This window comes from Pelmatolapia mariae, linkage group LG16_19 (assembly GCF_036321145.2).
Source record: "Pelmatolapia mariae isolate MD_Pm_ZW linkage group LG16_19, Pm_UMD_F_2, whole genome shotgun sequence".
NCBI classification, from domain to species: domain Eukaryota; kingdom Metazoa; phylum Chordata; class Actinopteri; order Cichliformes; family Cichlidae; genus Pelmatolapia; species Pelmatolapia mariae.
In genome coordinates, this window is record NC_086241.1 from 11,011,487 (window position 1) to 11,025,417 (window position 13,931).

Below are 13,931 nucleotides of genomic sequence, written 5' to 3' on the forward strand. Positions count from 1 at the left end.
TGCACTAACGCCCTGAGCTTCCAATACAAAGACATGCATGTTAGGTTAACTGGTGATTTTAAACTGGATGTAGGTGTGGACAGACAGATAAAGAGCTTAAAATGAATACAATAAAGTACTGTATGAATGTCTGTGAGGAAAAGCAAACCAAAAATAGACTCCTTACTTCATTGTTCAGTCTCAGTTTAGTTAAGTTTCGTTAACAAAGCTGTTTGATTAGAAAGACCCACCGTTTAGCTTGTTGAAAGTCAAAATAGTTAACAGTGTAAAGGGTCACGTTTTAACCCAAAGTCATATATTTTTCCTGAAGACAACAAAATAATTTTAATGCTTAAACCTGGCAAGATGGTGACAGAAGAATAAATTTAAAAAATATATAATTTGCAAATCATCGACCCATATTTTATTAACAGCAAAAATATATCAAATGTTTAAACTACGAGATTTTACCAAAAACATTTAAACTAGCTTATTTTGAATTTGATGACACGGTGACAACAAAAGCCTGGAAAAGAAAGTAGTACGAAAGAGAAACAGCTGGAGGAACATTTTGCAACTAATTAGATTAACTGGCCGCTGGTCAGTAACATGACTGGATATAAAAAGAGCCTGAGAGGTAAAAATGGGGAGAGGTTCACCAGTCTGCAAAAAACTAATTTTTAAACAATTTCAGAATAATGTTCCTCAACATTAAATTGTGAAGACTTTAAATATCTCATCATCTACAGTACAAAAGCAGCGAGAATCCTCTATCAGACAAGAATGGGACAACATTCCTCTGCCAAAAGTCCAGCAGCTGATCTCATCAGCTCCCAGACATTTATGGAGCGTTGTTAAAAGAAGGGACGGTACACAGTGATAAACATCGCTGTGTCGCAACTTCTTTGAGATGTGTTGCTCCAATCAACATCAAAATGACCTCGTTTTTTTTTTTTTTTCTTAAAATGGTGCATTTTCTCATTTTAACCAGATGTTAAGTTTTTGAATGTTGTAATCATTAAAATATGGGTTTATGAGATTTGCAAATCATTGCATTCTGTTTGTATTTAGATTGTTGTTGGTGTTGAACATCCACCAACCAAAATAAGCATTCAGCTAGCCAACATTACAGCTAAGCTGAGAGAGTATGCCATTAAGTTTTACAACCTATCACACTGTCACTAAAATAATCCTCTTACCAGCGGTCATCATTTTTGGAAAGGATAATTCTGCAGAGTATTTCAAATGTACCACTCAAAACCACTACATTTGGGGTGAGCTCCCTCTTCCCCTGCTGTCTCTGTAGTACAAAGTCTGTGTGATGTCACATTGCACTCCTGCAGATAGGAGCATGTGCGATGAATTCACCCTGAGCCAGAATGCGTGCAGTGTGGGGCCTCCTGCTTACTCCGCTTAGACAGCGCTCGTGTCTAAATCAAATATAGTATTTTCAGTGGTGTCTGAAGTGGGCTATTTCCTACTGTGTGCTAGATGTGAGAAAGAGCAGCTGTGGAAAATTATCCTTACTTTACTATCCTCACATTGTCTAGGGATCAGATGTGAACACAGCCCAAAACTGCATAAATCAGTTCATTGCAGTTGGCTGGGGATTCTACCCTAGAATAGAATCCCTTTTCCATTTTGCCATCACAAGATCTGACAAATCTGTCAATCTGTATGTCAAAACAGTGGCATCTGATAGTATGATCACTCCACCGACAGACATTTGAACTGGTTTAACTAGTTTGAACCGCAAAAATGGAGACACAATCAGCCCTTCAAAAGGCACAGTGGGAGAAACTTGCATAGCAGAGGTCCAGTGTGTGTTCACCTTGAATAGGTATGTTAAATACTGGCCCCGTTGAATTTGAAAGCTGCCTCAGCATGTGCATTCCCCAAAGCACTGATACCATCACAGTTTTCTTCCATTATGTTAGCTCTTTCTGCTCGTGGTTGAATGTAAACTACAACAGAGCTGCACTTTAAGCGAGTGAAGTTAAAGTAAAGCCTGGAGAACTTAGGATAAGAACCACGTCATGAGTTAAGCATGTAGCAGAGTTCTGTCGAGGCAGTCTAGGTGCAAAAACAGCAGTTGAGCAAATCCAGGTTATGCAATGCTGCGCTCACTTTTTCTAACTTGTTGTCAGTGCACTTAATACTGATCGCATTGTCGACAAAATACCACAAAGGTCAATAAATCCACACAAAAGCCGCGCAACAACACTGAGAAAATATAGCCAGAGCTACCAGACTACAGACAGCTTTAAGTGAAGCATACATGGAAACAGACAGCAACATTAAATTAAGCGTCACAGCAGCAGTGCATGTCTTCCTGACAGCTGTGTTATACTGGGTTGAGATTAAATTAAGCAGCCTGTTAGATCTCTGTTATTTAAGTGAGTATACACAATTGTCCTGGTTCTTTACTTACCCTCCCCCACAGAACACACACACACACACACACACACACACACGCACACAAAAGTCTTGGAGGTGACGTGCTAATTGATGCAAAGTAATGGAGGAGGTGAATCACAATGGTTGCCCCACTAAGCTTCACACAGAGCTCTTTTCCAGCTTGTGTGGCTTGTATTACTGAAGTTCTGTGCTCTGAAAGTGTGTTTTTGGCTGACGAAGAGAAATAAACCAAAATGAGAGGAAAAGGGGGAAATTATAGGAGCTGAAAGAGGAAGACGGGTACTTGGTAGAGTAACAGGATTAAGACAGGGGAGGCCTCCTGTGGGTTTGAGGTCCTGACACCCAGCTGTGTTCATCACCTTGCTCTCTTCGAGGAACACACACACACATGCACACACTGCTGTGGTCATCACTCAGTGGGAGTTTGACCTGAGCCAGATGGTCACCGCTCTCTCTTTTTATTGCTCTCTTTTTCTGTCATGTCCACACTAAACCAGCGTTTTTCACACCAAAAAAAACGGGAGTGTTGTCAATACACGTTCCAGAGTGGATGCTTTTTATACCACTAGTCTTGCATTATAGTGTGAAACAATTAAACAAGGCCAAATTAAGGATCTATAAATAACATGCTCATTGTGAAACCCAGGGATTTAACAGCCAGAGAATACAAACTCTAACTGCAAGTAACAATATTATGTCTGGGTTCTGGAACAAAGTAAGATATTTTATTTTAGCATTTTGCTCAAAATTTCATAATTATACCATTTAATTTAATTATAATTATAAGTAATTGTATCGCAGTTTGGGGGCTTTTTTCACTCATGCACTCAAATATTTTCCACCATCGTGCTGCCAGTTGGAGCCAGTTTGGTGTCTTTTGAGAAGCAGCAGGTTTGAGAACTGATACTACGTAATGTTACGAGCAAAACTTCTTCTTCTATAGAAAGAAAAGTTATCTGCCAGGTGTCTATGACTTTCATGCGTTAACCCTTTGGCAATTTTAACGTGCCATGCTGATGACAGGTTTTTGGCCTTGGCATCAGTTTTTGTTTGGTTGGGCTCACACTCTGTAGGTCCATGCAGATGTATCCAGCGGCGAAAGAGTGCATGACAGATTAAATGCATTCAAATTAATTCATATTATTATTTTTGTTGGCAACAAACACACTGAGGGATAATTAAACCTATTTACTTAGATTTGCTCAGCTTTAAAATTACATAATACATTTTTTACTGTGAAACTTTAAAAACTGATTCTTCAAATGCTTTTTCAAAACATTCTTTGTACAAAGCCTGTGATCACTGCAGGGGTTCATTTACTTTATTTTATGTTGTTTCTAAAAATGATTCGGGATTGTGTAAAATTTTAGCTCATGAGCTCTGATTATCACTTAATCTGACATCTCTTCAGGGTGAGATTGTATAGATCTGTATGGTGTTTGACGCTGTCTCCCTCTGCTGTCTCCTCGTTCTTCCCACTGACCTTACAGCTCTGGCTGCAAGAAAAAATGTTTCCATTCATATTTTCAAATCTAGTCAATCAATCATCATTTTGCATTTTTTATAAATAATATTGTGTCCTTTGTCCAAGGATTTTCAGTCAGGCAGTAGGCAAAATGCATATTAGTGGTGGATGCATAGGCTCCAGACTATTTTGGACAATTGCTTTACATTTTTAAGTTTAAAAGACTGCATAATCAACTCTCAACTGTAATGGAAAATGACCAAAATAAGCAGAGTAGAGTCCAGCTGATCTGAGTAGGTGTTCCATAAAATCTGACATTTGGGCAGTTTCCTTCAATTCAATTTTCAGTTTTATTTATCCAGCATCAAATCACAACAACAGTCAACTCAAGGTGCTTTATATTGTAAGGTAGACCCTATAATAATCCATACAGACAAAAACCCAACAATCATATGACCTCCTATGAGCAAGCATTGTGGTGAAAGCGGGAAGGAAAAACTCCCTTTTAACAGGAAGTTCTAAAGTCACATGTGAGGCCATCTGACAGATAAAGCTTGGTCATGCAACAGAACAATGATTCAAAAGCAGCATATCTACAACACGTGGCTGAAAAAGAAAGGAATCAAAGTGCTGACCCACTCAAAGTTCAGATCAACCAGACTGAAATGCAATGGTGTGACCTTAAGAGAGCTGTGTGTATATGACGACCTGCAAACCTCAATGAACCTAAATGATACTGCAAAGAAGAGTGGGCCAAAATTCTTCCACAATGATGTAAGAGACTCTTAAAGTCATAGAGAAAATGATTACTCCAAGTTAATGCTGATAAAGGCGGCTCTATGAGCTACAGCTACTGAATCATGGTGTGTGCTTAGTTTTTCAAAGGACTGCATGCTGCTTTCAAGTGTAGCGTTCAGATTACTCTAAGAATCAACTGATATTGATCTAAGGTAAACAAAGTACTCATCAAAACAGTTAATGTTACTATATTCTCACATTTTAATGCTTTTAGTACTCCAAATTAAGACAGAGAGGGAAACTGCTATATTATCTTCTTTTTAGATGTGTGAAGGTCTTTGTTTAGTTTTTATTTTCTTAATCATAAAGTTCACCAAGTTCACACAGTTACAGTTAACATGAAGTCACAGTAACAGGTCTGTATTTTTCTATATGAGAACATGTTTAAATTGATCTAGTGCATGTTATACTGAAGATCTTCACAGCGTATCTGATGAAGATATTTTATATGTTATTCTTCATGAGGTCAAACTTCTTCAATCCAAGCCAGCCCGTCGGTAAACTTGTGTGTGTGTGTGTGTGTGTGTGTGTGTGTGTGTGTGTGTGTGTGTGTGTGTGTGTGTGTGTGTACAGATCATGCCAAATTACCCACTGCCTAAAATATTCTTTATCAAGCTCCAGACATGTGTTTTCAATGTTCTTTAAATATACTGCCTACAAACACACACACGCACAGCACTTCCAGTGCCAGATAGTTAAAACAAAACCCCTCCCATGTTGTCTCTGAAACAAAGTTCAATTTATCCTTGAAAAAAAACATTTACACAACTTAACTTTAGGAGATTCACCTGTTGAGGAAACACCAGAGCAGCAGTCAAATCATTTCAACCTAAAATCTGCATTTTAATACTAGATGTCAACTAGATTTACATTTTACTTTCTGAAAAAGATCATCTAAAAAAAAATCCCTACAGTGTTAAGATCATTTCAACCCGGGAGTTCCAAATGAAAAAATATTAGAAGAGCTATTTGATAATGATATTAATTTATCAAAGTATCAAAGAGAGAATAAACAGAGAATAAATGTGAAAGAACGCTTTTTATAATATTTACATTAAACATGACCGGTGTTACCTGATTTTCCCTAAGACTGCTGTGTGTGTGTGTGTGTGTGTGTGTGTGTGTGTGTGTGTGTGTGTGTGTGTGTGTGTTACTTACTCCTCACGACATTGCGGTCAATAAAACCCGCCTTTCATGCTGTGTTTCTGTGGCCTGGCTGCAACCCTGCATGGTTTTACCCACACACACACACACACACACACACATGCACAAACACATACAACACACACAACACATGCATACAAACACAGGCGCACACACACAGCTTCTGCAGTCTTGTAAACCCAGGTTGTGTTGTTTCCAGCAGCAGTAATATTTTATGAGGGTTTGGTGAGGGAATTACGGGCTGCTCGGGTCACGAAATCAGGTTACCGACTGTTTGTCAGTGACGTGAACAGATTTTGTGTTTGAAATTACAGGTTACATAAATTTTACATGAACTACAACCAGACATTTTATTAGGTACACCTTGCTAGGATGTGGGTGTAGCCACTCTTCCCTTCACAACTGCCTTTATTCTTGATGGCACAGGTTCAAAAAGGTGCTGGAACCATTCCTCACAGATTTTGATCCATATTGACATAACAGCATAAATAAGTTGCTGCAGATAATGTGAATCTCTCGTTACACTGCATCCTAAAGGTGCTCTGTTGGACTGAGATCAGGTGTCTGCTGAGGCCATTTGAGACCATTGAATTCATAGGCTAAATGAAGGTCAACTGGAAGTAGGTGGTTGTGTGCAAAGAAACCAGCGATACAAGCCAGGATGAATCCATGCTTTCATGTTTTTTACAACAAATTCTGAACCTACCATCTGAATGTTGCAGCAGAAGTTGAGGCTCATCAGATCAAGTAACATTTTCACAAACTTTTGCCCAATTTTGGTGAGCCTGTGCAAATTGAAGCCACAGTTTCCTGTTCTTAGCTGACAGGAGTGGCACCCAGTGTGGTCTTCTGCTGCTGTAGTCCATTTGCTTCAAGGTTCAGCATATTATGTGGTTTCTCTCAGGGAACTGCCGCTCAATGGATACTTTCTCTTTTTCAGACCATTCTATGGAAACCCTAGAGATGGTTGTGTGGGGGAAACCCAGCAGATCAGCAGTTTCTGTAATAATAAGATCCAGCCTGTCTGGCATCAACAACCATGCCACATTCAAAGTCACTTAAATCATCGTTCTTACCAATTCGTCACCACGTCTGTGTTCCTAAATCTACTAAGTTGCTGCCATTTGGTTGGCTGATTGCATACTTATGTCTGGTGACTGTACTTACAAGCACCTTTGCAGTGCTCAGTATTTTCTTGTGTGATAGTGCAGCCTCCATTTATACTAAAAGTACTGCATCCTTGCTTTCATGAGGCAGCTCAGACTTGCCACGTTTTCCTTTTCTTCTGATCAACCAGAGATTCTTCTACTTTGTTCAGAGTGTGAGAATTACAACAATGTAAACTTGTTTAGGAAAAGATTGCAGTAATTTTGTCACACCGTTTTAGATTAACATTGGAAAAGACATTGATTTTAAAAGTTTGATATCATGAAAAACAGCGATTTCCAAACAGAAGCCATTTTAATTTAACAAGCTTCAAGATTTACCTTAATGGTTTGCACTAAAGAGGCTCATTCATTAACTTTAAAGATGAATGTTAGCAAATTGTGTCCTTAAAGCACTTTTTTGCCATTTATTAAGCACTTAGCTTAGCTATGTGAAATCCAGACTTTTAAAAAAATATTTTTAGGCAAATATTGATGAGAAAAAGAGCTATACTATTATTCAGCTACGCATGAACTTGAAGTAATCCAGTCCCATGGTGATGGCTTGACGAGCATATGAAATCATGAGAACAGCAGCGACTTGAGCAATGTGTCTCCTTAGATGAGCTAGATTTCACAGCAGTGAGACGTTTGTGTGATGGAAACTGAAAATTAGACTGCCAACAAAAAGTGCACATCAGAAGCTACTGCCAGCAGCTGTGATCCTTTAATGTCTCATGTTCAGCTCCAAGAAGGCAAAATATTAGATTTTCTCCCTCTGAATTCACTGCCCTTGTTCCGTCTTTCTTTCTTTCTTCCCCCTGTTTTATGAGAGGCTGTAAAAGTCTGAGCCAAAACCTGCTGGATTCTTTTATATAGAAAACACTAAAACGGCAAACGAGAGCTGATCACGAACATGGCTGAAAGGAAAGGAAAGGAAATAAAGGAAAGGAAAGGAAAGGAAAGGGTGTTATGCTACTTAAATTGTTTATAAAAAAGTGTCTACAGCTAAAAATGATTGAGCACTGTTTTGAGTATTCGTAACAGACTTCTTATGACTCATCATGCTAGGATTAAAAAAAAAACATAGTTGTGAAGATCCCCGTGGAAAGGAAAGTAAAGCAAAGGAAATGAAAGGAAGGAAAGGGAAGGGAAAAGCCACAATTAAGCGATTAGGTCACTCGTATGCGTCACAGTGTTTTAAAGTAACACGCTGGCAACACTGTTGCCTGTGAGTGTAAGTGAGAAAGTGAGGCATGCTGTTACATAGCCTACAAGTTGAAAGTTTTAAAAGACAAACACAAAACACCACAGTTAAGTTAAGGATTTGTTACAGAATGACTCGTGAGGAACCACAGTTGTGAAGCAACATATTTGTCATAAATACTGTATGAGGGGTTTTAGGTGAACTGAAGGAAAGGCTCAAAAAAGCCTCCTCTGGAGGGCACTGCATCAAACAGGATTGAGGTACAATACAAACAGATACTGTGTAACAAATGACCACTTACCAAAAAAAATGTGTAATTTTAATTTAGCTAAAGCATGGGGTTATTCCAGGTGATTGTAAATATGCAGCTTGCAGTAAAGTTGTACCTCCGGTTGAGAGGTTGATGTGTTTGCAGCTCAAAGACCTCTGTTGTTTGAAAGCCCACATGAGGAGCAACACAGAGCACCGAGGCCTGCACTTACATCCATATGCATTAGTCTTGCTATTTAATTATATTAAATTCACCCGAGAAACAACTTATAGTTATCTTTTTGTTCAGTTTTTGGAATCGCGTCATCAGACCTGAACATTAATTGTTTTCCAACAGCCTATTCATGCAGTTTGATGGCTAAAACTTATTCTGTTGTATGTTTAGGTGATGTGTTGCACCTAAATGTGCCTGATGTGCTTTATAATCAAGCAAATGTTGTATTTTTCTTTGATAAATTTGCCACTTTAATCTAGACATCCTGTGTTTGCATTCTTTCAATAGTACCGCTTCCCCTTGCAAAACTGCTTTCATGGTTGGTGTTCATGTTTTTAACCTATAATGGCACTAATTGCCATCATATCCGTGTTCTATATTTTTCCAGTGTTTATTCCAGGAAACTATCTAAAAGGGACAAGAGCATTTCCAGGATTCTTTAATTTGGGATGGCATGGTGGGGGAGGGGGTTGGAGTGGGGAGGCTGGGGGGGGCATAAACAAGGCAGGGGAAAACCCACAGGAAACCAGAAAAATGTAACCAGACATTAAAAAGCAGAGTAGAAATACTACACAAGAGTTTAAAAATGATATGGAATAGCTGTTTTACACATTATCCAGAGTCATCTATATTATATATCATGAGACTATAAGTATTGATTCATTATTGTGTATTATTTTGCACCTGGATATGATTATAATTGCTTATACACTCCTGGTATCTATAATACATCAAATCCTTTTCTTATTCACTCACCCAGTTCAGGGTCTTAGGAAGCCTCGCACCTATCCAGTTGTTGTCTCAAGAGGAGAACTACATCCTGGACAGATTTTCAGTCTACCAACAGGGACAACAATGAGAAACAGACATCCATTTAACCATTTACATCTAAAGGCAATTTTGAAATCACCAACTAAGCTAACATGCATGTCTTTGGACTGTAGGCAGAGAGAACCCATGCAAACACAGGGACCTCCACACAGACTTCCCTGTGTAACCTAGCATCATATACACATGATAGAGTTAGAGGTAGATTTACTAATGCACACTGCACCAGAACAAACTGGATTTTAGTGCAAAAAAGTACTATTTTTAAAGAGAGCGAAGTGACAAGATTGCGTGTAAGATCACAGAGATGTTTGTGACTGACCCTGTTGCAAGTTGAGTTTCACTGTCTCAAAGTGCAAAATATAAGAAGGAAAATATTTAAATCAAGAGCACAAACTGGTTTACTAATATCAGCAACAAGCAACTTACTGCTAATTGTCCTAATATTAATGCTGAAAAAAGCATGTCCTACCTGAACTTGATACTGAAATAAAATGGCAATACCTGCGATAAGAAAATAGTACAGCTTTTGTGAAACACCCGTAAAACTAACCACACCTATTGGAACTGTTTGGGGATCATGCTCACATGCTATTTTATTCTGTTTAGCAACTCTGGCCCTTATTCTATTATCTCAAAGCTTTAGTTACTTAGTATTTCAGTTGATTATCAATCAAGTACACAGGAAGAGAAAAAATATGGTGTTTGATGGGAGCTTTTTCATTTCTATCCATCCAGCATGCAGATAACTGAAGACCTTTTTTGTTAACACAAGTTATAACATAACTGTAATGTAATTACTGAATTTAGTGCATTAACGAATTACCGTCCATCCTAAGCCTGTTTGAAAATGTAAGCAGTAAAAGTAAAAGCTTGTCAGAAAAAACAAATACTCAAATAAAGTGCAAATACCTGAAAATTCAATATAAATGCTTCCAGTTAAGAGAACTGGTTATGCATCAGGTGGGACCAGTAGCAACCAGTCCAGACTCTAGACATGGCTAGGCAACTCAATAGTGGAGGGCCCAGAGTGCCAAAGTGAATTAAATAATTAATTATATATTTAATAATTAACTAAATAGCTATTCATTTAATGTAAAAGATTTAATAAAGTACTTGTTTACTTATTTAACATTTCAATGAATTGACGTCACGTTTAATTAATTATTTAATCTGTATTTCTATAATTCATTTTGGCACTCGTGAGTCTCCACATAAGACAGATAACTGGATTTGAAAAAGATGATACGCCATTCAGACTGTATTCTGGAAACAGAGCTAGTAGACCCTATTTTTCTTTCTCTATACTAGAGCTTCTTTCGCGTGCTGCAGCAACAGGTGTGTCGCCGCTGTAAAGTTTGTCCCTGCACGGATGCCATCGCAGAGTTTCCTCCCAACAACAACAACCACGCCACTTCTGCTTTCACTGCGCTGCACTGATTTGAATAAATAAAAAACAAAAAAGAAATGCCGTAGCTCGGTGCCCTTGCTGTGACACCTGGACACAGTTATCCGGATTTATTCACAGTGACCGCAGCACAAACCTCCGCAGCCTTCCGCCGACTTCAAACGGGCGCTCGGTGAGTTTAGTTAGCTTCTTTAGCAGCTGTAGCATCGAGCTAGCCAACTTCTTTATTCGCTTTTCTCTCGTATTCTTAGATAGTGTAGGAAATTCTGTCAGGGGAATAAAAAAAATTGAAGATGATCACAGTTGTTTCTGTCTTCACTCGGTGACAGAAGAAGCATGGCTGTCAGTCTGTGAAAGTAAACAGCTTCCGAGATTAGATAGCTATTAGACAGATTAGATATGGATTTTGTTGCCGCCACTGTTTTGTAAATAGAGCTAAAAAACAAACAAACACGTAGTCATATTAAACTGACCTTTAATGTAAAAGCATCGATTTTAGTTAACGATGATCACATTACAATGTTGTAATGTATTTGTATATCGTATATAAGTGATTTAATCGCCGTGAAGAACCAAAGGTGAAATGTTTGGCACATTTTGAGAAAGAAATTACTAAGAAGTCGAGCTAAAGTTAATGTTAAAAGCAGAGTTACTTATGTTCATAAGTCACCCTCACATATTTTTAAAACATAATATCAAGAGGCTCTCTTTTAATATAAAAGTGGGGTATTTCGCGCTGAATTTGGACGAAAATGTCTTTGTCCATAATAGGCATTAATAACTGTAATACCATTCACCTGATCTGGACTGTTTTAAAGAATATTATGTCCTCTGGATATCAGAAGCTGTAAATATAATATCATTGCTCTACCTGCCAGACTGTGCTTTTTACAGACCTCCACATGTTCTGTCAGAGATCAGGCATCCAACTATTTTAGGGTCTCAAAGCATGGGTCATTGTATGTTAGCTTGAGCTTCACTCCCGAGAGTCCATAGTGATAGAGCCATAGTACCAGATACCAGATATACCCATAAAAGTGCAAAGCAGCCAGCTCAGGTAGTTTTCTTTAGGACTTTATTATCTAGAAAATGGCAATGATGATAGAACATAATAAATAGGATGAAGATAGGGCATGTTCTATTTGCCCATCAATCTTTTTATGCTTATCCAGTTTGTGGCTGTGGGGGGCTGGAGTCCCTGTTGTCATAGAGGAAGAGATGGGGTACAACCTTCTCATGGCTACCACATAGACTCAGTCAGCAAATCTCGGCTGGCCTAATGAGGCCTAATGAGACAGGTGTCTTTCTCTTTGCTCTGGATTCACTCAGTGGATTCAAACCAAGGACCTTCTTTCTGTGAGGCTACAATGATTAATATTTACAAGTTAACTTTTAAAGACAAAGTGTCAAGGACAGGATACTTTAAGCATGTCAGTACTCTGAGACCACAGTAAAGGAACCTGGATAAACTGTGATTACACCAAAAACATCAAGTCTGTTAACAACCTGATCAATGGAAACTATGTTTACATCAAAGACTTTGTCTCCTGTAAAGCAAAGAATAGGATTTATGTGATACATGATCTATGTAAATATCGCTTCCTTCATCATGCCACTTTTCATGTAATAAAGTGATGTATTAGGGTACAGGGTGCTGCACAAGAGGCTGAAAATCAGTGTTAATATTTTCTAAGGCAATATATTTTACCCTGTTCTGTGTTACAGATTTGGTTCTTGGCCCTTTATGTGCAGCCACATAAACAAAAAATAAATTAAAAACTTACACCTGAATAGTGGACAATTGTAAATAAATGCCTTGGAAAACAGCTCTTGACCACATTTCAGTCATATGCAAACATTGGGACAAATGTTATTGCATGTTATTACATCTGAACCAGAGAAAACCAACTGATATAATGACTTAAGTGTTTTTGGTACATGCCAGACTTACATCAAGTGATAAACTGAATGTGTCTTTGTTGTTGTTGTACCAAATAAGCCCCTGGAGCCTGATAAACCAACGAGGCACTGCAGCAGGACAGAGGATTCACTTTGTTCATATCAGCTGAGTCATTCAGAGGGAAAACAAAGAAGAGCTTTGAAGAAATGAACATACAAGTGTCATAAGTGTGCTGAGGAATGGGGAGCCTGAAGTGATGGAGAATCCAGAGGCAAGGTAAGCACATAGGAGCGCTTTCAGCAGACCTTGGCTTTATAATCTCTGAGAAACTTGTTTTAAGTGGAAACATGTTGAACATAAAAGCAAGATCCTTTATACCTTTAGCCTTCATTTAATCTTGGACAATCTCTCAAGCAGTGTGTTAAGCTTTTATTTATGTACATTAAAACACAAAGTTCATACCATTAATCTAAGAGAAACTGCTTTGCAACTTACAAGTTTTTTTGTGTGTTTTATTAAGCTCTCATTAGCTCCGTATATTCACAAATGGGCATATATCGACCTTCACAAATACAGAAATATAAACAAGCATGCTCTTCTCATAGGGAGATTGAAAGTCATAGAAGAGAACATAAGAAAAAAATCACTGTTGGTGGACATTTACTCAAAAACAATAACAATTAAAGTTTAATTAAACCTTACTTATTGAACCTTTTCTGTTCAGTAAATAAGTATTCCAGTAAACATTAGTTCTTCTATAATTTCATTTCCATTACAGCTCAAGTGAAACTTTTATGCTAATGGTTATAACTACAGTACTGTGCAAAAGTCTTGAGTCATTCCTCATTTCTTTATATTAATTAAATTAAATTTTATTGAGTGACTGTGTCTTCTTTTGAACTGAGAGAATTGCTCTTCAATTTTCTCATCTGATTCTGATATTTCTGATGATAGAGGAAAACAAGCTCTGAACAAGGTTTTACTGATGATTACAGGCATCAACATTCATAACTGTAAGTAAATGATGGGCATCCTTGTTTTCTGATGCTGTCTATGATTACAGACTACCTAAATTAAAATGTAGAAATGAAAAAAATAAATTAACTTAACCTTGTGACTTTTTCAGAAGCTGCAG

General features: G+C 37.9%; 1 protein-coding gene across 4 annotated transcripts in view; it reads left to right on the forward strand.

Annotated features, from left to right (window-relative positions):
- The first annotated feature begins 10,850 nt into the window (after positions 1 to 10,850).
- The window catches only part of LOC134644324 (alsin-like), a 32,541-nt gene continuing 29,460 nt past the window's right edge, over positions 10,851 to 13,931 (forward strand). For 3 of the 4 annotated variants that reach the window (XM_063497280.1, XM_063497281.1, XM_063497282.1), the window contains exons 1-2: positions 10,851 to 11,068; positions 12,896 to 13,072. In XM_063497280.1, the coding sequence (XP_063353350.1) occupies positions 13,053 to 13,072 (20 nt within the window). In that variant the 5' untranslated portion in view covers positions 10,851 to 11,068; positions 12,896 to 13,052. The remainder of the gene's footprint in view (positions 11,069 to 12,895; positions 13,073 to 13,931) is intronic. The other variant, XM_063497279.1, reaches the window with a different exon arrangement.